Source organism: Spironucleus salmonicida, chromosome 2 (assembly GCF_000497125.1).
Source record: "Spironucleus salmonicida strain ATCC 50377 chromosome 2, whole genome shotgun sequence".
In the NCBI taxonomy this organism is placed as follows: Eukaryota; Fornicata; order Diplomonadida; family Hexamitidae; genus Spironucleus; species Spironucleus salmonicida.
Genome location: NC_090597.1, coordinates 1,813,024 through 1,837,561, shown reverse-complemented (window position 1 = coordinate 1,837,561; position 24,538 = coordinate 1,813,024). Strand labels below are relative to the sequence as shown.

General features: G+C 26.0%; 10 protein-coding genes and 1 pseudogene across 10 annotated transcripts; 4 read left to right on the top strand and 7 right to left on the bottom strand. All coding sequences in view use genetic code 6, as the record gives it.

The window, feature by feature from the left end:
* Nucleotides 1-384: 384 nt before the first annotated feature.
* On the bottom strand, nucleotides 385-3,546 carry SS50377_22211 (SMC3 protein; the record flags this gene model as incomplete). The annotated part of the gene is made up of 1 exon (XM_067906102.1): nucleotides 385-3,546. One exon carries the CDS (start codon nucleotides 3,544-3,546, stop codon nucleotides 385-387), a length of 3,162 nt encoding a protein of 1,053 aa, XP_067767419.1.
* A 60-nt stretch (nucleotides 3,547-3,606) lies between these two features.
* SS50377_22210 (uncharacterized protein) lies at nucleotides 3,607-8,001 on the top strand (the record flags this gene model as incomplete). Its single annotated transcript, XM_067906101.1, has 1 exon — nucleotides 3,607-8,001. One exon carries the CDS (start codon nucleotides 3,607-3,609, stop codon nucleotides 7,999-8,001), a length of 4,395 nt encoding a protein of 1,464 aa, XP_067767418.1.
* Nucleotides 8,002-8,200: 199 nt separating this feature from the next.
* On the top strand, nucleotides 8,201-9,670 carry SS50377_22209 (uncharacterized protein; the record flags this gene model as incomplete). Its single annotated transcript, XM_067906100.1, has 1 exon — nucleotides 8,201-9,670. One exon carries the CDS (start codon nucleotides 8,201-8,203, stop codon nucleotides 9,668-9,670), a length of 1,470 nt encoding a protein of 489 aa, XP_067767417.1.
* A 697-nt stretch (nucleotides 9,671-10,367) lies between these two features.
* SS50377_22208 (Hypothetical protein) lies at nucleotides 10,368-11,357 on the bottom strand (annotated as a pseudogene).
* A 221-nt stretch (nucleotides 11,358-11,578) lies between these two features.
* On the top strand, nucleotides 11,579-12,691 carry SS50377_22207 (uncharacterized protein; the record flags this gene model as incomplete). Its single annotated transcript, XM_067906099.1, has 1 exon — nucleotides 11,579-12,691. The coding sequence occupies one exon, from the start codon at nucleotides 11,579-11,581 to the stop codon at nucleotides 12,689-12,691; it is 1,113 nt and encodes a 370-aa protein (XP_067767416.1).
* Nucleotides 12,692-13,388: 697 nt separating this feature from the next.
* SS50377_22206 (uncharacterized protein) lies at nucleotides 13,389-14,858 on the bottom strand (the record flags this gene model as incomplete). Its single annotated transcript, XM_067906098.1, has 1 exon — nucleotides 13,389-14,858. The coding sequence occupies one exon, from the start codon at nucleotides 14,856-14,858 to the stop codon at nucleotides 13,389-13,391; it is 1,470 nt and encodes a 489-aa protein (XP_067767415.1).
* Nucleotides 14,859-15,482: 624 nt separating this feature from the next.
* Nucleotides 15,483-18,440, top strand: SS50377_22205 (uncharacterized protein; the record flags this gene model as incomplete). The annotated part of the gene is made up of 1 exon (XM_067906097.1): nucleotides 15,483-18,440. The coding sequence occupies one exon, from the start codon at nucleotides 15,483-15,485 to the stop codon at nucleotides 18,438-18,440; it is 2,958 nt and encodes a 985-aa protein (XP_067767414.1).
* Nucleotides 18,441-18,453: 13 nt separating this feature from the next.
* Nucleotides 18,454-21,141, bottom strand: SS50377_22204 (uncharacterized protein; the record flags this gene model as incomplete). Its single annotated transcript, XM_067906096.1, has 1 exon — nucleotides 18,454-21,141. One exon carries the CDS (start codon nucleotides 21,139-21,141, stop codon nucleotides 18,454-18,456), a length of 2,688 nt encoding a protein of 895 aa, XP_067767413.1.
* Nucleotides 21,142-21,437: 296 nt separating this feature from the next.
* Nucleotides 21,438-22,769, bottom strand: SS50377_22203 (Ornithine decarboxylase; the record flags this gene model as incomplete). Its single annotated transcript, XM_067906095.1, has 1 exon — nucleotides 21,438-22,769. One exon carries the CDS (start codon nucleotides 22,767-22,769, stop codon nucleotides 21,438-21,440), a length of 1,332 nt encoding a protein of 443 aa, XP_067767412.1.
* Nucleotides 22,770-23,123: 354 nt separating this feature from the next.
* On the bottom strand, nucleotides 23,124-23,906 carry SS50377_22202 (RNA binding motif-containing protein; the record flags this gene model as incomplete). Its single annotated transcript, XM_067906094.1, has 1 exon — nucleotides 23,124-23,906. One exon carries the CDS (start codon nucleotides 23,904-23,906, stop codon nucleotides 23,124-23,126), a length of 783 nt encoding a protein of 260 aa, XP_067767411.1.
* Nucleotides 23,907-24,028: 122 nt separating this feature from the next.
* SS50377_22201 (putative RNA polymerase Rpb4 protein) lies at nucleotides 24,029-24,370 on the bottom strand (the record flags this gene model as incomplete). The annotated part of the gene is made up of 1 exon (XM_067906093.1): nucleotides 24,029-24,370. The coding sequence occupies one exon, from the start codon at nucleotides 24,368-24,370 to the stop codon at nucleotides 24,029-24,031; it is 342 nt and encodes a 113-aa protein (XP_067767410.1).
* Nucleotides 24,371-24,538: the final 168 nt, after the last annotated feature.

Here is a 24,538-nt window from a genome sequence, read left to right as displayed (position 1 = left end):
ATGGTTATTTTGGACTTATGGGTTCAGCATGAGCAGGCAAAACGTATTCAATAAATAAAATAAATTAAGCATATTAGATTAAAGTAAACTATCAAAGTATAATTTAGATGATGCTCATTTAAGTAATGGAAATATACACAATCTTACTACTTTATGAAATATTTATATCTAAGATTAAATTACTTACTTTTAATATGTAGTCATTATATGACTATGATAACATTGAATATGTAAAATTTAAATTTTTTAAGATTATTCTTGTTACTTGACTTAATCTACTAAGTATAGTAATTTATATCAACGATTATACAGTATTATTATTCTATTTATAATTATATGGTATTAACCTTATAAAGCCCCTATAAATAATAATAACAAAAATTATCAGATCACCTCATTTACATTTCCCTCTGCTACTTAAAATATTTTATCTCCAAATGATAGAATTTCTTTGCAAAAACTAACACAAAAAATTTAAGATTTCTAACTAACACTTTATAGTAACTGACCAAACTTTAGTTTTGTGTCTTAATCTAAATGTGCATCAACTTCATCTAAAATTAAAATTGGTGAATTCGCTTAGAGAGCTAAAATATATGCTGCCCTAGCAGCAGCCTATTACCCTGCTGAAGCTGATCCTTTACAGTGAATTACTAACTCAATAGTTTATTCTTTAGTTAAAATATCACCAGTCAGGTCTAATAAAAATTTTAAATATTACTTATAATATTTTTTCACCTTTTCTAAAGTATCGTCAAACTAAGAATTAAAACGTTAATCTGCTATTTCAACATTTTTGCTTAATTCCATTTAGTTTATAGTGAGCTGAGCAAATTTATCCGATGAAGAATCAAACTTAGATTTAAGTAATGTAAACTAATCAATTGATAATTTGTTAATGTTCTTAAATTATAATAACTAGTTTTAAACTTTAGAAGAAAAGCATACTGCATCTGCTCGTGATGGGAAGTCCAAAGGTTGTGGTAAAGACAACAATTACATCTCTAATAAATGAATTGATTAGAATAAGTCATCAATTTCTTATTTAGTAATCTGTTACAATAATGATATCTCATTAACTTATTTATTAGCTAATACCAAACTATACTAAACTTATTGAAGTTATTAATAATGATCTTATAACACTTTATTAAGTTAGTAAATTTGTTCATTATCCATTCTAATCTATTGTTATAAATCGTTATTTCGTCGCTATGCTATTTCCATAGCTTCTTCAGGAGATGCTGCTGAAGGAATATCCAAATTAGAAAATTATCGCTTAACTTTCTGTAATTGAACATCTAGCTAAATTTGTACTTAGTTTTTCTTTTAGTTTAATAATTACTATTTCTCTAAGAGGAATTCTTCCTATTTCTATGATTGAAAAATTTTAAGCTTTTACTACTAAATAAGTTCATCCTTTTATTATTTAGAATTTTTAAGCTCTTCGACAGACTGCTAAGTTTATGATACATCAACTTGATTTAAAATAATTAATTAATTTTCCATGCTATTTATTTAAACAGTCTCTTCACTAATTTGCTTTTCAAGCTAATTAATTTTACTGTCCAATTCTAATATATTATTGCGATATATAGTCATATCATTGATATAATTCTGCTAATACTTTTCATCTTAAATAACTTTTAGTTATAACCTATGATTTTCTTACACTAATCTATCATGCTCTTCTTTTGATTCTACTATTACCTTAATAGTCTATTTTAACTATATATCAGTACTTATCACATCAAAACAGCATTTTACTCTAATCGTATTTCTATACCCACCAACTACTAACCCTGAATGCTATAAAGAGTCGCCATCAATTGTAAAACAATCTAGATTTAAAGTATTTTATACTACTTTTGCCAGTTATAAATTTTTACAAATAATAACTCGTCCAAACAAACATTAGATCAAAGTTTAAAATTAATCATCCACTGAGAGTAATGAGGACAACTATACTGAATCATCTGGTAAACTAAGATTCAAATATTATTATACTTTAAAATTAGACAAAGGTAAAAAGTTTACTTTCGCATTTACTAAATCAAGATCAATTTGTGAGTCTACAGTCATTAAATCTATTATCTAGAGTGCTGCTTCTTCTGTATCCACCACTATATTAAATAATGACATCCCTATAGCTGCATCTATTACGTTAATAAGACTTTTATCAAAACTTAAAAGTTAATACAATGGCCCAAAAATTTTATTTTCAAATTTATTTCCTTATGACTTTAATAACTTTTATATATACTAAATAGGATATGCAACTTAACCAGGTATTTATCTATTTAGCTCTGAAACCGCTCTTTAGTTATCAAACATTTAATTTTACTTAAGTTTTTATTATTTCTCTAAACTTTATACAGCTATATATAACTGTGATTTTATTCTAGCATATTATTATACACTGATTGAATCCTATTGTTCTATTGGTATTTATAACTAATTTAACTAAGATACTAATTATGTGCGCTATTCACTATATTCTTAACATTTATGTTTAGCTTTAAGAAGCTTGCTCTAAATCTAAGATTTATTTTCATCTAAACTTTCAGAATTATTAAATTATTGTAATTTTACAACTATTGATTGGTATTATTACATTATTATCTACAATTGACTTTATAAATCCTAAATTTCGGATTGTGTTTACAAGATTTAGTGATCTAGATCTTCAACATTTTATGTTTATGACTTAACAGACAATATATAATCTGGAGAAGATAGCAATAATTCTTATAAAATATCTTTTTATTATTTATTTTAGTAAATTTACTATTAAAGTTGATTTATTTTTTACTCTGTTTCTTCAATTATCTACTCACTTTCTTAAATTAGTTTCTCATAAATGGATTAATCTTTTATTTAATTATCGTGTTAAATCAGATTTTATTAAAATAATTAATCTATTTCTATCTTTCGCCCCTTTAGCATAACTAAATCAAAATAAATTACTGTAGCTTCAGCCCGTTATTTTTAATGCTAAAAATCTAGATACATAGTAAATTCAGCTTTATCATTTTATAAAGTCTTAACTTTCATGTCTAATTCGATTAATTTTTCCTTAATCTAATCATGCTTCTAGCTCGACTTTAATAAAAGGTTTCTATTTTCCTTCTATCTTTGATCAAAGTTTTTTACTGCATAAAGATCTTATAATGATTTTATGAGAGTTACATCACTTTATTTAATAATCTATAAATTCGTTATTCCATAATATTCTAGTTAACTTTAAAGTTAAGGAAATGAAATTTTAGTACCATTAAGAAATAATTCTTCGAATTAATCTGAATAATTTTTTACGATATCTAAATCATTAAACTGATAGTAAATACTGGCACTACCATAATGATTCTGAATTAGGCTAATTCTTCTTTCTTAATTTGTAGACACTGTCAGACATTATAAAGCTTCAAGAATATTAGATTTCCCTTCACCATTATTACCTATTATAAAATTTAATCCATGATGTGGGTAAAGTAAAATATCTTGAAACTACTTAAAGCATTTTAGCTATAGTGTGCTTATATACATAACTATTGGAACGCAAACTATATTAATATTATATATAATAAATTAAATACGTTTCATAAAATGACGTAAACCTTTGACACCTATATTAACACGCATACTTGGTTATAAGAGCACTTAGATTCTTATTATTTAGATTTATTGAAGCTTAAAACTCATACTAATATCACTAGTTCCGTTTTACCTATTTATATTGAATAATCAACATAGAAATTAATTGTGTAATGTTTAGTAGATATTAATTCAAAGCCTATTTCAAGATATTCTTTACCTTATTCATAAAAGATGTTTGCTATATTTTTTATTATTTTAGAAGGTGTAACTACAGTTCATACTAATGGAGGTGTTGTTAGAGGTATCAGTACATAAAATGTACTAATTGGCAAAAATATTTAATTTATTGGTTACTATATACCAATTGAGACTTTATCCATATAAGTTTTATGTCCTCTAGAATTTACAGGCTAAAAATTTAATTATTCATCATACGATGACCCTAAATTTGATAATTTTTTGAAATTTAGATAATATTTAGCATTTCCTCCTGATTTAAGGGTAATTTAAAAGATAAGATTCACAATTTCATGTGATATATATTAAATTGGTAGCTTATTTTATTAAATTTGTACTGGTGAGCTACCTCTAGATGCTTTTAATATTAACACTCTTGACTAATTATAAACATAAAAATTATAAACTATCTGTATTTTATAAAATAAGAATATTCCTTAACTTCTCATAGTTCAAATAGTAAAACTACTCTACTATTAACCATCAGACTATTTCATGTCTGTCTCGTAAGTCCATTCTAGTTTTAATTAAATTTGGAGTACCCTATTTGATAAACCAAACACGAGACCAATATATGATTATCATATATTTAAGAATAAAATTGATAAGCATAAGTTATAAATATATAATGGCTTACTGAAATAGGTATGTGATCATTTTTCAGGGAATCTCAGCTTTGAATGTCTTAAAATCAATAAATTTGACTCATAATAGATAATAATAACAGATAAATAGCATAAAAGCATTATCCTACCGGACGCAACAATAATTCCTTCTAAGTATTTAAATGTCAATATGGGATTAGATGGTAATTAATATGCATCCGATGAAACTGGACGGCTTACAATTATTCAAGGCTATTTTGGTTCAGGTAAATCCTAGCTTCTACTAGATGTAAGATAAGTATTGACATAAAAATTACAATCACTTTGTTTTTATATTCCTAGTAAAAATGATAGCTTGGAGTTGATAAGCGAAATACTTTTATCAAATTATTGGACGAATAAGTAAATTGATGTTTAAAATTTTTATCATTTTCTACTAATTTACTTTTCTTAAGGTATTATTGACTTAAAAAATGAAATATTAAAGTAAACTTTTATTTCTTTATTTAAGCAATAAAAAGAGATTAATATTATTTTTTCTTTAGTACCAGGATTTGCAAAATATTTAGAACTAGGTTAACCATCAATAGTTTAAGTTGCAATTGATTAAATAAAGGACCTATTATTTATATTTATCAAATAATTATTAGAGTGCTCTTTAATGGTTATTATTCTTCTTGATGATTTTTAGTCTAATATTCATATGAACTAAATTAGAGTTTTATTAGAACTGCTAAAAAAATTTCCCAGATTGCAGATTATGACATCAGAAGTTCCAGGTTTAAAGTTAAATAGTTCTATGTTTTGTCTTTAAACAGAGAATTAATTGGATTAAACATATAGCACTTAAAAAATAATGGATTAATTTTAATAATTTTCGGAATATATTCAATCTAATGAAAAGGATATGTATACTTTATAACAAAAATAAATATCTTAGTCATACGCTGATATTGCATCAATATAGTCTGAAGTGTAGTCTGAAGCCTCTCATATTAGTAGTTCTATTGATCAATAGGAAATTAGAACAAAATGTTTTGCATATGCTGCTGCATAGAATAGAGGTATCAAGGTTGCATTTTTAGCTATTAACTATATGAATAATGATTAGGTTTAAGATTATCTTAAACAAGTATTTAATATAGACTAGCCAGATTTAGCACTTACTCTTATGAGAAAGTCATTTGGTAGTATCAAATGCATTGAAAAATTATTAATTAAATTATATTAACATTCAGCTGTATTAGCATCTGGTATGATTATCAATAAAACTTTGGAATTATTAGAGATGGATGATTTATATATTGCATATTAATATGTTAAACTAGTATCAAAAGATCATTTAATCACTAAAAGAGATATATCTGTTTTAGCAACATCAACACTATTAGATCCTAGCTTTAATTCATAGCATTTATCACGACTATTAGAAATATAAAATGAAGAATCTATGGCATCATGTACTAATATTTGTACAATCACACATCTTATTAATCCATCATTGCCAAATTGTTCCCTTAAAAATGCAAATTATGGACTGAAAGGATAATTTGTTCAAAGCAATACATATAGTTGTCTGGAAACTATTTACACTTGGTAAAATTCTTTAATGCGTAGCATATTCAAAGAAAATTTCATTTAATAATACAGTCTTGAACTTTATAAATGTAGTAAATATATGATTAATAAATATTACCAATAAATATCGTTATTAGAGGATAGAAAATCTCTTTTAAACTTTTGCTTTATCTAATCCATTTAATCTGATTCATTTTAAAGTTATGAAGCAGGAATATTGGAAGATTTGTAAATGGTATTTAATTTTTCTAGTTAAAAAATCGCTACAAATGCATCAATATTGCAGTTAGCTTTTAGATAAACAGATTCTAAGCTTTTGCAGGAATTAGTGACAAAAAAGAATCGTTCTATATAACAAGCAGTCTAAAATATTCCAAAATAAAATATTATTTATTACTTTGATGGAATTTATTTTCCAATTGATCTATTAACGTAATGTTTAAATTCATGCTCTTAAATTTTTACTGATATCTATGATTAAATTGAAATAATGAAATTAAATTAATATTGCGTCAAATAAGCATTATTTTTAGGTTAAATACCGTATATTTATACAAACTAAGTAAATGAAAGCTTTAGTAAACTTAGGGAAATAAATCACTTCCTAAAATAATAAAATATTACAAATTATGTTGATATTAATGGAATCTAAGGATTTAATATAATTAAATTTGATATTCTTATTGATATTGTATAAAAATCATCTTAGTAAAGTACATTTTATTAAATTTATGAATCAATAAGAACATATGAACTTATATAAACGTATAATTCACAAACTTAATACTTTAATATCATTTTACAGCGTTATAATAATTATTATTTGCTCAATACTATAAAATTTAATGAGATTTAACCACTAAGTATTAGACTTCATCTAATAAATACACTATTTGACTAATTGACTCATTCATAAAATCACTAAATAGCTTGTTAATTAGCTATAAATATTCTGCAAGAAGTGAATTATAACAAAAAATCTACTGTTAAAAATTCACTTAATGATTTATCTATACGCAATACTATGCTTATTTAAAGTATTTTTACTCAATAAAATTATTTAGATATGTTAAAACAGTAACTTTTATTTCCGATTTCGTCTATAGAATATTCTTTGTAATACTTAATATTTAAGCTTATTTCCCTTTTTATATTTGTTAATAACCCGCTTTTAGCCTTGAATTTATCTTAGTCACTAGTAGAAAAATCAATATAGTCTGGCTAAACATCCCAATTTACATTATTTTGCATTCATTATGTAGTAATCTCAGAGATATATATTACTAACAATGAATAAGATAGCGAATTAGACTTTATTTTACTATCTCGCTAATTATGCTTTGATATAGCTTCAAAAATAAAAAATAATCATACTTTTAATTTGTTATAGGTCAATCAACTTTCATTTATAGAATATACTAGAAGTATTAATAAATAAATTTATGCAAACTAAGTATTTATGAATTTAAGTAATTATTTTAACTAAAATATTAATTTCAGTTCTGAAGATTTAACTACATTTTCTATTTACGTTTTGCTCCTCTTCATTAGTAAATAGTATTCTTCCCTTGCCTAATAAACTAAAAATTTACTTAAGAATGCAATTTATGTTAATCTTAATTCATTGTCTGATTTTTGTTTAGTAGTTGCACTTTCTTGTAAAAAAATTATTAATAATGAAAACTATATTATAGAATTGCCAATAACTCTTCTAAATTCTGATTTAATGTCAATAGTTGCTAAAATTTGTGCTTGTTAATCTTGTCAAAACATATAATAACTACATGATATTTAAATAGGAGGGTTATATTATATTGATTTTATAATTGAATCTGTTAAATATGAAATAGTATCATAAATTGATTTAGTATCAATTTAATATAATGATAACTTCAATTAGTTATAATAATAGGGTGATTTTATGATGAATGGTGAAAATATGTAGATGCGAATTGCAAGATGGAAAGGGGTTTAATTAGATTGAAATATTATTATATATTCATTTATATTTATTATTTTTTAGAATGACAGTACTTCTGAATCCCAATGCATATATTCCTTTTAGAGAATAACTTAATCTAGATAGACCCTTACCTTAGTTTAATACACCGTTAATAATAGTTTTAGGAGCCCACTCCTTAAAGGTCGGGTTTCCCGGGGATCTACGAGTTAAAGTTCTGCAAATGGTATCAAAAATAAAAGTATCCGACCCACCTAAAATAGGCAATTCACTTTCGGATTAGGAAGCTAATAAGACTGGTAAGTCACCATTTTAAGAAGATTTACTGATGTAGATTGAGCATCTTAAGGATTTGTTATAATGGTCGTTCGAAAAAATATTTGAAAATAATAAAAATATAACAAATAGTTCATCCTTTCCGTATCCTGTAAAAGTAGCTATTTCACTAACTCATCCAGAGGTTTTGAACTTGAATATAAAAGACCTGTTGCATAATTACTTTTCTGTATCCGATTTATAATTTATTCGATTGGAATCTATATGTTAGAATAAAACTATTTTTATATCTGTAGGACATAATTCTGTTAAAATTATAAATAATGATTATTATGCTACGTCAAACTAAAAAGAAGGAATTAGAATTCTACCAATCGGCAGCAAAGATATTACATAATTTATTTAGTAAAATTTACAGGCAAAATACTAATTTTTTAGTTCTAATATAACTTTTGACTTTGCTGAATTTGTTAAATAATCTTGCTGTAATTATTCTTATTATTATTAAGATGAGTCAGATATGTCGATTTAATAAAAATACGAATATGACTATGTATAATATGTACAGAAGTTACAAAATATTAAAGTTCCACATTTCAAGCTAGATAATATTAACGAAAGAGCAATGTCTTCTAATTTTATAGGTGATGCCTATGTTAATACAGTTAGTAAGTATGCATTTATTGAAACCAGTTTACAATTTAAACAATTATTCAATCAATAACAAATAATAGAACTAAATGAATTTGGGAAACGTGCAAGGTCTACGACAATATAGAAATTAATTAATCTGGCAAAGGTATAAAATCCAGAATCGCTAGCTTCATTAGAGTTAGAAGAATAGTTAAAGAGTATAAAAATCAGTGCAGATAATTAGCTTTAAATCCTATCTAGTGAAATTAAATAGTTCGAACGCAAAAAATAAATTTAATCTATGTTTGAAAGTGCATTAGAAAAGGTTGATTTTGGAGATACTTATATAGATATTTAAAAACTATAAAATCATCTTTATGCATAATATAATGAATTAAATTAATGTTCTGCGACGTGCAGTTTATAGCTAAATGATCTTGGTGTTGGAGAAACTACTATGGTTTAATTTCCACCTATTTATTATTTTAATTCAGGAGCAGCAAGTATTAATGGCAATGTAATAATTCCTATAGTTGGAGAGTAAATAGTAGCACAAGAGTCGTATTTCAATCCATAGCTGATAAACCTAAACTGTGTAGGTGTAATTGAAGGAATTAGAGCATGTTTACCTGGATATTAGTCGTTTTCTATTGCACTTGTAGGCGCAAGTTTCCCAGGAATGGCTTAACGAATTTTTGAAGATTGTAGTAAATTTGGTTGCATTGAAGTTTAGGCAGTAGATGAATATGATACATTAAGCAAATTTATTTTAAACTTTCAGTGAATTAATCGTTGACTCACTTTAGCTCTACTATTTCTGTAAATCTGTGCACATATAAACGTAACATATGTAGTATGCAATTAAGTCGAGATTCATAACATTTTCTTAAAATAAATAATTCTAGCATCAATTTCTGATAATAATTATTACAATATATTAAAATGTTGTTAAGCAAATATTTTTCTCCCAATTTAAACATATTTATTAATAAAAAACACCTCACAATCAATTACATGATTAGATAAGTTAAGTGTTTCAAATATATCTAAAGCCAAATGCAGATGTTTCTCCCAATTTTAAACATCTAATAATGCTAAATCGTAGTATATTCTAGCCTTATCTTCTGTCTAAGCTAATTTTGAAGCAATTTTTAATAACATAATATCCTTTAGTTATAATCCCTTAAGATGAAAATAAATTGCCTATTATTCAGGTAGAAAGTGTGCAAGATCTTATTTATTAATTAATGAAAATTAATTCTTAGCTATTGCTAAATTTAGTTTAGAAATTATAGAATATTGTGCAGCATCATGTAATATTCTTTAACATTAGTGTGGCTTTTAATTTAAACAAAGTATCGCAAGTTTATTCATGGCGTCTACTTATTACGTTTTGTTAAACTAATTTGAAAAAATGATAATATTTAAAGCTGCCTCCATTCTTTTTTATATCTTAAATATATAATATCAAATAAAAATAGTCATTAGCTAGACATAACAAGTTTCTTCAATTTAGAATTATAATGAATAAACTTTAAATTACGACTGGTGGCTTATAATTCAAATAGAGTAGTATTGGTATCGTTTTCTACGTATATTCCATATAGTACAACAATAAACGCTTTGCTAGCCAATTTTGGAGGTAAAATAAAATCGCCAAATGAAATTTTGATTGAGTCAGGCATGATATCAGAGATATCTACCTTCTATGAAAAAGAAATCTATCCAAACTCATTAGAGATCTATAAATCAGAAACTAATACTGGATTTAATTATATCTCTTCATAAGATGGAGAGATTTGATAATAGTTATATAGCTCCTTAAAAGTTTCTAGCATTTTATACGATTGCGACTTCTAGAATAATGATTACTTAACATCTTGATAAAACTAACTCCTATTCAATTTTTATGTATCACTTGTAGAAATTGGTTACTCCAAAATATTCTACTTTAATACAGATTAAATATCACTGGTTAATTAGTAGCCATTGGTCGGCTATAGCTATGAAACCGGCGCAGGTAATGTAATTTATGGTTATGACATATGAGATTAAATTTGCTATTATTTGACTGAGTCTAATTTTTCCTATGAAGATGATTTAATATCCAATTATAAGATAGTAGCTTCACCGTTCCATTTTTAATTCTAAGTTTACTGATTTACGTGGCCACCGAAAAATTAAAGTTTTTAGTCTAAATTTAAAGAATCATAAAATTTTTAATGGTAGGATGGTAGAACAGGTCTACTAATTTTGGTCAAAATAATATTGTTTTAACTATGAATAGGCTAGTTATGTATCGACTAATTTTAAATGCTCATAATTTAATTTGGTTAAATATTTTACTATTAATATTAGATACCTGGCTAGATAACTAGCTATTAATTTTAATATTACTACTTTAACGTAGGGGATGATATATCCATACATACCTTTTTATCACCATATTACGGTGTATTTGGCGTATCGACACTGATTTTTTATAAATTACTTTATTATTAATTTACTGAATGTAATGTAGATAAGTTTATATTATTACTAAGATTAATAGCATTATATTTTACTGAATTAATATCTTTACCATTATTAAAATTATAAGATTGTAAAGAAGCATGAATATCGATCATCTTTCCAGGGATCATTTTTTTATGACTTATATATATTATTTTATATTAAATTAGTACATTTTAAAATGTCCAATTATCCTAATCTTAATACTCCTCGTATTTCAACTAAGTAAAATGTTTTATTTACACCTGCTGCTATTAATAGTCCACATTCCAATACACCTACTAATGATTTGTTAAGAGCAAGAGTCGATACGCCAAATACACCGTAATATGGTGATAAAAAGGTATGTATGGATATATCATCCCCTACGTTAAAGTAGTAATATTAAAATTAATAGCTAGTTATCTAGCCAGGTATCTAATATTAATAGTAAAATATTTAACCAAATTAAATTATGAGCATTTAAAATTAGTCGATACATAACTAGCCTATTCATAGTTAAAACAATATTATTTTGACCAAAATTAGTAGACCTGTTCTACCATCCTACCATTAAAAATTTTATGATTCTTTAAATTTAGACTAAAAACTTTAATTTTTCGGTGGCCACGTAAATCAGTAAACTTAGAATTAAAAATGGAACGGTGAAGCTACTATCTTATAATTGGATATTAAATCATCTTCATAGGAAAAATTAGACTCAGTCAAATAATAGCAAATTTAATCTCATATGTCATAACCATAAATTACATTACCTGCGCCGGTTTCATAGCTATAGCCGACCAATGGCTACTAATTAACCAGTGATATTTAATCTGTATTAAAGTAGAATATTTTGGAGTAACCAATTTCTACAAGTGATACATAAAAATTGAATAGGAGTTAGTTTTATCAAGATGTTAAGTAATCATTATTCTAGAAGTCGCAATCGTATAAAATGCTAGAAACTTTTAAGGAGCTATATAACTATTATCAAATCTCTCCATCTTATGAAGAGATATAATTAAATCCAGTATTAGTTTCTGATTTATAGATCTCTAATGAGTTTGGATAGATTTCTTTTTCATAGAAGGTAGATATCTCTGATATCATGCCTGACTCAATCAAAATTTCATTTGGCGATTTTATTTTACCTCCAAAATTGGCTAGCAAAGCGTTTATTGTTGTACTATATGGAATATACGTAGAAAACGATACCAATACTACTCTATTTGAATTATAAGCCACCAGTCGTAATTTAAAGTTTATTCATTATAATTCTAAATTGAAGAAACTTGTTATGTCTAGCTAATGACTATTTTTATTTGATATTATATATTTAAGATATAAAAAAGAATGGAGGCAGCTTTAAATATTATCATTTTTTCAAATTAGTTTAACAAAACGTAATAAGTAGACGCCATGAATAAACTTGCGATACTTTGTTTAAATTAAAAGCCACACTAATGTTAAAGAATATTACATGATGCTGCACAATATTCTATAATTTCTAAACTAAATTTAGCAATAGCTAAGAATTAATTTTCATTAATTAATAAATAAGATCTTGCACACTTTCTACCTGAATAATAGGCAATTTATTTTCATCTTAAGGGATTATAACTAAAGGATATTATGTTATTAAAAATTGCTTCAAAATTAGCTTAGACAGAAGATAAGGCTAGAATATACTACGATTTAGCATTATTAGATGTTTAAAATTGGGAGAAACATCTGCATTTGGCTTTAGATATATTTGAAACACTTAACTTATCTAATCATGTAATTGATTGTGAGGTGTTTTTTATTAATAAATATGTTTAAATTGGGAGAAAAATATTTGCTTAACAACATTTTAATATATTGTAATAATTATTATCAGAAATTGATGCTAGAATTATTTATTTTAAGAAAATGTTATGAATCTCGACTTAATTGCATACTACATATGTTACGTTTATATGTGCACAGATTTACAGAAATAGTAGAGCTAAAGTGAGTCAACGATTAATTCACTGAAAGTTTAAAATAAATTTGCTTAATGTATCATATTCATCTACTGCCTAAACTTCAATGCAACCAAATTTACTACAATCTTCAAAAATTCGTTAAGCCATTCCTGGGAAACTTGCGCCTACAAGTGCAATAGAAAACGACTAATATCCAGGTAAACATGCTCTAATTCCTTCAATTACACCTACACAGTTTAGGTTTATCAGCTATGGATTGAAATACGACTCTTGTGCTACTATTTACTCTCCAACTATAGGAATTATTACATTGCCATTAATACTTGCTGCTCCTGAATTAAAATAATAAATAGGTGGAAATTAAACCATAGTAGTTTCTCCAACACCAAGATCATTTAGCTATAAACTGCACGTCGCAGAACATTAATTTAATTCATTATATTATGCATAAAGATGATTTTATAGTTTTTAAATATCTATATAAGTATCTCCAAAATCAACCTTTTCTAATGCACTTTCAAACATAGATTAAATTTATTTTTTGCGTTCGAACTATTTAATTTCACTAGATAGGATTTAAAGCTAATTATCTGCACTGATTTTTATACTCTTTAACTATTCTTCTAACTCTAATGAAGCTAGCGATTCTGGATTTTATACCTTTGCCAGATTAATTAATTTCTATATTGTCGTAGACCTTGCACGTTTCCCAAATTCATTTAGTTCTATTATTTGTTATTGATTGAATAATTGTTTAAATTGTAAACTGGTTTCAATAAATGCATACTTACTAACTGTATTAACATAGGCATCACCTATAAAATTAGAAGACATTGCTCTTTCGTTAATATTATCTAGCTTGAAATGTGGAACTTTAATATTTTGTAACTTCTGTACATATTATACATAGTCATATTCGTATTTTTATTAAATCGACATATCTGACTCATCTTAATAATAATAAGAATAATTACAGCAAGATTATTTAACAAATTCAGCAAAGTCAAAAGTTATATTAGAACTAAAAAATTAGTATTTTGCCTGTAAATTTTACTAAATAAATTATGTAATATCTTTGCTGCCGATTGGTAGAATTCTAATTCCTTCTTTTTAGTTTGACGTAGCATAATAATCATTATTTATAATTTTAACAGAATTATGTCCTACAGATATAAAAATAGTTTTATTCTAACATATAGATTCCAATCGAATAAATTATAAATCGGATACAGAAAAGTAATTATGCAACAGGTCTTTTATATTCAAGTTCAAAACCTCTGGATGAGTTAGTGAAATAGCTACTTTTACAGGATACGGAAAGGATGAACTATTTGTTATATTTTTATTATTTTCAAATATTTTTTCGAACGACCATTATAACAAATCCTTAAGATGCTCAATCTACATCAGTAAATCTTCTTAAAATGGTGACTTACCAGTCTTATTAGCTTCCTAATCCGAAAGTGAATTGCCTATTTTAGGTGGGTCGGATACTTTTATTTTTGATACCATTTGCAGAACTTTAACTCGTAGATCCCCGGGAAACCCGACCTTTAAGGAGTGGGCTCCTAAAGCTATTTATTTAAACTATATTCGAATGTTTAGAATAAATATGTACAAGTTAACCAATATTTTATGAAAATCAATAAAACTTTAGAATACTGTTAAAATAATTTTAAAATGTATCTAAATATTATACTTATTTTTGAATGTATAATTTCTTTCCGCAAAATGAAAAATATATTTATTCAGCATATTGATACACCAGCCTTATAATAAATTATCAAAGTTTTTGCAGTTAACGATAAATTTAATATATATGGAACATTATATAATTATTCGTAAATAAATATCAACAAGACGAAAGTAGAATTACCAAATAGAATAAATATTTTATCATAGGATGATATATATTCGGATGTTTTTATTGAAGTATTATAATCCACAGATATTTTTATTCTATCAGATTATGATATTAAATAATCTCTAAAAATAATAGAATTAATTTAATAATCATGTCGTTCTGTATATATGCAATTAATTTCTGAATGGTAAATTTTTGCGTAGAAAGACTCATCATTTATATTGAACATTGATTCTTAATATACTACTCTGCCTTAATTTAAAATGTAAAAAATGTTAGTTGATAAATTTTAAAATATTTTAGCCAGAAAATCATTAAATGAACGTTAAATTACGGGTGCCGTCATTTATCACGGTATTATATATGATTCATATGCATAATAGTTTAATCCTTTTAAAGATTTATGTGAATTTGTTTAATATTTTAAACTATTTCCTCATTTCATAGATATGAATTCTTTCTTACCATTTACTTCTTCTTAACGAATTGCAATGTATTCTTATTCTTTACCAGTTAATACTATGCTAGTATTAGATTAAAATCTATCAATAAACGAATTAATGACTTGCCTTTAAATTGGTCTATTTGGTGATATAAATTTTGATAAAATAGAGAAGCCTATTACAGCTTCTTAACCAGAAAGGAAAGATAAAAAAAACTAACAGTAAGAGCTTTTGGTACCTATTGAAGTTTTTAGTAGCCAAAAAATAGTACCATTACGAATTTCATATTAAGATTTTATAATTAATAAAAAACTAATAGATATTATTGAGTAGTGTAATATACCTAAACATAATGGTATCAACTTGAATAATTTTTCAATTAAAGATATTTTATCGTAGTCTACAATTAATGCATTAGCATACTAAGTCTAATTAAAAAATCCAATAAAAGATGATTTTACTGTAAAATCATTTTAAGCCTTTCTCACTTATGAGTAGTCTCAAGATCCAATTGTTTAAGCAGTACAAAAAGTTCTTTTAGAACAAGCTGTTTCAGATGCACCATTAATTTCATAAGATATAAAGCCTTTAGTTTCTTTGTTTTCATTTAAAATTATAGAATTCAAAGATATATTTTTATTAGGCAATGAATCATTGAATTAACTTGAGTCAAAGATTTTTTCATTTAAATAGTTGCAATAATATATTTGTTTATCTCCTGCGTATGCAGTTGAATGGATTTTCTTATTAGGAGAAAACTGTAAGAATACTGAATTTTGGGAAGGTTTTTTAGGAATAGAAAAAGCACCAGATCGTCTGGAAAGCGCAAAAAAAGGCGCAAAGCAAGAAGTTATTATTAAAAAATCTGATATTATAGCTTATGTATGTAGAGTAATATTAAGTAAAAAGGTCCCTAATGACAGCAAAGATGGTTATAATGATTATTTAAGACTTCTTAATAGCGAGGAAGACTCTTGGCTAATAACATTTGCTATAAGCTTATAGTTATAATTTATCGGTAGGGGAAATTCATTTATTTATGCCCATTTTGATGTAAATGATTCTACTCTAGTAGCTCTTGACTTATTACAACATAACAGTTTTGAATAAATTATATAAAGATTTATGGAATCTGATTATATCTAATTTAATGATATAAAGAAATTACCTGCAGCAGAAAAAGGGTTTATTCAATTATCTTAATATAACCCTTTACTAGGAGATAGACCTTAGTCTCGTACAACACCATCTTGTATGATGCCAAGATCTTAAGTCATACATTATTCATTAAATTCGGACTATGTATAAGTTAAATTGTAGTAAAAACTTATTATCAATCCAATATTATTAGAAATCCTTAAGAATGACAAAGTTTCACTTTTAATTTCTAGGTAACATACATTTAATTACTATAAAATATTGGCAGATTAATTAAGATAACATTTTGTAATATTAGATTCTCTAATTATCACTCAAGATGTGTATGAATTTGATTTAAGTCCCTCTTTTTCTAATTAGTGTTAGGCCATTATTCCTAGAAAGCCTATGGTTATAGATATATCATCATTGTTTGTACCTATAAAAATTTTAGAGGGTGCTTATTTATTGAAATATAATTAGAATCTTATAAATTTGGAATAGAGAAGAGCAATTTCTTCTGATGGTAAAGGTAGCAAACCTAAAGATACCAAACCAGTTATAAGTTAAATTGAGGTAGCTAAAGATGCTTCTATAAAAGAAATAAATTTATTTAACAAATCTCTGGTATATAAACTTTTAAAAACGTTTGGTACGGCATAACTTTTAGTTGGGGAATCTCAATTTACAAATAAAGTTGCATTTTTAGATCAATTATTTGATATATATGGGTTAGTAGGTTTCTAATAAGAATTACTAAATTAAGGTGTCTTCAAAGAATACTAATTATCCGTGATTAATGAATATCCTGTTATTAACGAAATTATTTACAATAAACCAGAAGATAATAAAAAATACTAGCCAGTAATACGTAAATAAAATGAAGTTACTAAACAATTATACTCTATTATTTTTTCTTTGGCGGAAAAGCTTCCAGAAAAATTTGATGAAGCTAATAATTATTTTGATAAATTAGCCTAATAAAAAGAACTTAAAGTAAAGCAAGGAGCACTTAAATAAGCTGGTTTGCTTAGTGAACTTTAAATAGAAAATAACTCATTTGGAGACTTATAATTGCCTGTTTAATAAACTCATAGAGATATTATTGAAGTTCTTAATCCTTTGGAAAAACTCTCTAATTAATCTGTTATAAGCTCGCCAAAGACATAAAAATCTGTTAAATCATCACCCAAGACGTCAAAACCAATTACTCCTGCTGCAGCTAAACGTATTAAAGAAGATGAATTGAAGGAATAAAAAGAAAAGGAGGCAGAGTAAAAATTGAAAGATTAAAATGAAATTAATGAACAATAAAAAGCTAACACTTTTGAAGAAGAGTAATAGAAGAAAGAAGAATAGTAAATGAATTGGTATCGACAACTATCGATTGCAAACTAGTATTTTGATTAGATAAAACTAATAGATAGACTAAGCAAGGCCATGGCAACTTTGATGTTGGGCGTTAATGCTGGAATTATTTAACCAGATGAATAATTAAAATTTTTAGGAGAGGAGTTATTAGAAATGAATAAGTAAGAATCTGAAAATGATGAAGCAGAATATAGTAAATTCGAAGATGATAATTAAGCAGATGGTCTTCTTAATGCTGGGACTGTTAACGTAAATGACATGTTAGAATTTATTGAATGATCAAAATAATTACTCACGAGTCAGAGCCATTTAATTAAAAATCATCATCTTTATATTTTAGTCTCTTATTACTAGATGAAGAACTTTTAATTGTCTCCGCATTCTCCTATTTTATCTAAAATATGTCGAGCTTTTATGTGCTATTTATATTTTTTGATTGTTTAATATTAAGAGATAGTCTGTTATCGTCGTCAAGATCTGATGAAGAGCTAGAATTTTTATTTAATAATCTTGATGACAATTACTGATTACTGCCCGGCATAGCTTAACTAGACATATTAAGTGATAAACTTGATACATTTTTAAGAGAAGTATCAGTATCACAATCAATTATATCATTTACTTACGATATATCAATATTAGGCTTTACAAAATTAAAATCTGATTATATATTTAAATTTGGTTCAGTTTATTAATAGAGATTTTAAAAATCAATATCTAAGCTAAAATCGTCAGAAGAGGCAATGATTGCGTTGGAAATATCATCATTCGATAAACTAAACTAATCAAAATTTTCTTTGGTAGCATCCTCAATAAAAGAAGATTATTTTTCTATTTTCTGTGATATTTATATTGGTATATCGGCAGATTCCGATTATTCTTGATTTATAACACATTAAGGTTTACTATTTTTATATAAAACTCTATTTTCATAAATACAATTAATATGGCCTTACGAAGATTATGATAATAATTATTAGCAATTATTGCTGTTAATATTTAGTGACAATTTATTTGTCAACTTATAATTAAAATCCATATTTTATGACCAATTTAAATCATCTAATAAGGAACTATTTGAAGAAAATTTTGACAATTATTGATTTTTTATTCCCTAATATTCTATTTACGAATTATCAGAATCAGATGATTATTCTACATTATAATTATCTGATATACTGTTTGTATTATTAATTTTTAAATATAATTTTTTGTTTAATTATTTAATTTATTTTGGGGCAGATAAAATAGAAGATTCTTCAGATGATAAAACAGATTTTTGTAAAGATAAACCTATTTTAAGGGATAGTTTGTTTTGATTCCTAAGATCAGATTACTTTCGTAATTTATTTATTTCTGTAGTATTTTTATCTATATTAACTGATAGCTTTATAGCTTTTGTACCTTTTGAGGTTTTACCAAACTTTTGAAGCATCTATCCTTTCGGTAGCTATGCAATATCAAAATTAAACTATTATATAGGTAACTATATCTCACCATCAAGTCTTTAAGATCTTAACCCAATACCCTCTAGATCGACTTATGATTTACGTCGCTTTTTTTTCATCTAGTGTAGAGGGCGAACACCAATTTCTTGAACACCAGTCCATGCATCCTCTATAAATAAGTCTGACATCTCATTATCATACATATTCTGCGAAACTATAGTAGTAAAATAATCAGATTAAAATTATTCATGCAAAAATTACTATGATTTAAACATTTTAACAGCTGCCTTGGAAGGAATTAGAAAAAATCTTAAAAATTCTTCTACAGATTCATATAAAAGTTAATCTACTGAAAATATTTTTAATTTCCGATTACCTTGTGTTTTCTAGAATAATTCACCATATCGCCACTTTTATGATAATAAGTCTACGTAAAACTCTTTTAATAGACTAATAATCAATGAAATATAAGGAGTACGCAACTTAATTGGGATTAATCCATTATATTAAGCATATGTTAAGAAATCTTTTTCTGCAGTTCTTTTTTAAACTTTAGAGATCACACTAATAGCTTATTATGAAAACATTATTTATCTGGCTTAATTAGATCCATCATCTAACAAAGATTAAGTGAAAGGTAACCTTTATTTTATTTAAATGTAAAAATGTCCCATATTACGAGAAAATGAAATTGAATGAGAATCGGATGTTTACGCCTTTTTAAAAATAGAGTAGAAGAAATTAATCTCATCTAATTAGTTAAAAAATGAAATATTTTAATCAATATAAGAATACTCTAATAAATTATGTAGGTAATAATGAATCTTATAATTTTCATAACTAGAGCAAATGGGATCAGAGCAATAGCTTAAAATCTATTAAAATTATTAAATAACCAAGTTTTGAACTTACATAATCATAAGACTATCATTACTAATGCATACTCGTAACACCCTAGGCACTAACTCTGAAAATCCGAACAAATAATTTATAGTCCATTTTTAAAAAAATACAATGAATCGTTCTAAAAATATAATAATACTATCTGTTCTAGCAACCAATATTAAAATAGAACCTATTAAATCACCTAATTATTTTGAAAATGACTAACTATTTGCTAATAATGTCAAATCAAACATTTTCTAAATTATAGATTCTAATGTTTTCTTGTTTGGATTAAGGTGAGAAATAGAAAATTAATAAAATTATAGAAGCTCCTAAGTTTCAATGAATTATACTCCTTAAATGTATATCTCAAAATTTTCATTAATAAAAATTGATAATGAATTCATATGCTCAGTAAATAGTTAAATAAATGACAATAAATTTAACGCAATGAATGATGGAGATTCACCTAAAAAATTAAATATTAAACTTAAAGATTCTTAAGAAAAAACTTCTAAAATTTCTAGCTAAGATGCTATGATAAAATGAGAAGTGAATTCTTGTAGTAAATTGGAAGCATTTGATGGATTTTAGTCTCTATATGCTTAGAACATTTCACTTAGTTTTTTATTAATGTCAAAAGACATTCTACAGAAGGAACGAACCAATAGATATAAATAACGTATAATACTATGTAATTATGATTTAAAACTTTAATATTAAACTTATTAGTCATAATTTATAAATTATTATATTTTATAAATTATTACTATTAATATATGTAAAATCTAGAATATTTCGTTAGTAAAATATTTGTTATTATAATGTTATTATTACTAAATTCATCAACAATTTATTAAATGATAAATCGCACAGAAATCATTTAAAAGTATTAGAGACAATACGTTATTTATAAAGGAAATAATTATATGTAACAAAAGTATCACTCTTCAATTACACCTATAACGTTGACGTACGGAATACCATTGAATTCAGTTGCAGCCGAAGCGGTGTAAGCACCAAAAGCTGGAGCAATTACCCAATCACCAATTTCCAAAAGTTACAACTTTTAGTCTTAGAGAATACAATCCATTGAGTCACAAGTAGGACCAAATATATGAGTAGGGTATACTTCAGTTTAATTTAAAACCTAACCATTTCTGTAATATTCTAAATAAGGGAAAACATGATCAAAAATAATAGCATTAAACCATCCATAAAGGCCATCACCAACATAATATTTTATCTCCTATATAGGCTTAACTTTTACTAACTCAGACTCAGTTAATGGTAGTTTAGTACGATCTTCATCTTAAGAATACTCAAACAGAATCCTTCTTGAAAATACTCTGATAGCAAGTGTCATGCAGTCACCTGCAAAAAATCTACCAGGTTCAGCAAGCTGATATAAATCTTTACTGAAATATTGTTTAACTTATCCTATCTCCTCTCTGAGAGTCTTTGCAATTTCCTAAAAAGTAGGAGGACAAATTCCATGATCTTTATTAACCTTTTCATAATGTTTTTCGCTAGCGGTAGTCATGAATCCTCCGCCAATATCCAAAATGTTCATTTCCATTCCGATATTCTGACTTATTTTGGCAATGCGGCCCCCAAACTGAACGGCCAAAGCAAAGCTCAGTGTAGAGCCACACCCAGATCCCACGTGGAAGGAAATACCGACTAAATCAAAAGTATCGTTTTTCTTCTTTAACTCAGCGCAGAGTCTTACAAGACGCTCAGCTTCATACTCGTTAGCACCGAACTTGACACCAAATTTACAGATTGAAGAAGATTCATCAGGTGGAAGAATACGTAAAACATACCTACCACGAGATCCTTTGGGAGTATTTTCGATCATTTTCAATAACTCAAATTCGGAATCAAAAGTAAACATATCAACTCCATCTTTATATGCCTAAATAATGGAGTGTGGAGTTTTGTGTGGATTAGCATAAATAAGTTTTTTTGGATCATTTCCAGTGCTTAATGCCAACTTTATTTCGTGTGGGGAGGCACAATCAAAATGGGAGCCAAGTGCACGCATTGTTTTAAGGATAGTTTCGTGTGGATTACACTTCATTGCATAGAATGGATTAACTTCAGGGAGCTCTTTGCGCCAAAGATTGAAGTTACGTTCAAGAGCAGAAACGTTAAGTATAGAATAAGAGTCACGAGCAGCAGTAGGAAGTTAGTTCAATACAAACTGGGTGGAAGTCTGTCCTTTAGGGATTGTGACTAAATTCAAATCTGTTAGTTTGGATGCTATAGACATTGAAGAAGCGGAAAAAGATTTAGTAAAAAATGTAGTGTGTTTTTATATATTTTAAATTTGTGAGAATCATTTTAAAAATTCATTAATAGTTATAGATTTTATATTCTAAATTATCAACAATACAAAGTAACTTTAATTGTTATAATATAAAATTGTCCACAATATTTATAATTAACTTTTAACTTTGTTCTTTATTTTAAAATGTGAATTTTGAAGTGATGAATTATTATATTAGGCTATTAAGGTACAGATTATATAATCATTGTTGCAATAATCATAATAACTATAGCAAAAGTTTATTGCATATAATATAATTTAAATATTGCGAAACAAATTAGAATAAATATAATAAAATCATTTGAACTTTCTACCACTCTTTTGATTTCTTTTGTAATTTTATTTGGAACCATTTCCACCCTTAGGATTTAAAATTTTATCCCATGTTTCTTTCTCTTCATCACCTTCTACTAGTGTAACCACGACTTCCTGGTTGTTTATTTAAAGCGAAGTTTATTAAAACTTATTTACTGCTAATATGGTTGCCTCTGGGCTGCTTTCTTTAAATCTTACGCACGCGAATTCATTACCGTCATAAAAATCTACAAATTTGACTTCCCCAAACTCTTCAAAAATTTTTGTAAAATCTCCTCTTCTTGTATCAGTTGGAAGATTAGTAACTTTTAAAATTAATCCTTTAACGTAAGTTTTAGGTTTGTTATCCGATTATTTTTCAGCATCTTTCTCAGTATTGTTATACTTAGCAAAACATTCATCTGCTTCTTCCTACTCATAAAAACCCAACTCCCACTAACCTTCTTTCTTGAAGGCTGATATAACATTATCAAATTTGAATGGATTCTTAGTAGTCTTGACAATCACTGTTACTGGAGTATTTCTAGGTTCACGATTAAGCACAACACACTTATTGTCATTAATTTTTAAGTGTTTTGACGCCTTACAAATTTCAATAACCTGGTCCAGTGTTTACTTATGGAGTTACAATTTCTTGTAGGATGAGTTAAATATTTCTAATGGAATTTAACAGCTATGTTCCTTCATAAGATTCCTTGTGAATTCATCTTTCAGCAAATTAGCATCAGAAACATAAAACTCTAACTGGCGTAAAATAGGGTGCATTTTAAAAAGAAATGGTGAATAAAGAGTAAAATTATTATTATAGATTAGTATATTATATAAAAAATATATCATGAATATAAGCGAGTAAAATTATGATATATTATAGTGTATATTATGATAGATCACTCTTATGAAACACCTAATACACTACAAATGTCAATTAGGATATTCTCTAGTTACTCTTAAGTAAATTTCTCACTTGCATTAAATATGCAGGAATATAATTCTGGTAAGCTTAATGGAACAAAATTAAGAATTTATATTCTTTCTGGTAATGATATCGTTTCTGGTAGGCAACTATCTATTTGTTTTAACTGCTCTGGGTTTATTTACGATAAACCTTTCATTAGATATTTATATACTCTAGATTCAAATTATGATATCTATGTAGTAATTTATTATGTTGTATTATTCTAAATCAAGTGATTAATCAAATTTGAATTTGCCATTGGTTATACATTCATGTCAATGAAGTGGGTAATTATAATATATTATTATACTAAATTAATATTCTATCAAAATCTCAATACTTTTTTCCTCTGAATTTACTATTTAGTAAACTATTGATATGAAATTTGCAAAAGTTTAATAATTCCAATTCTTATTAAAATGGATCTGTTATTGATTTATTA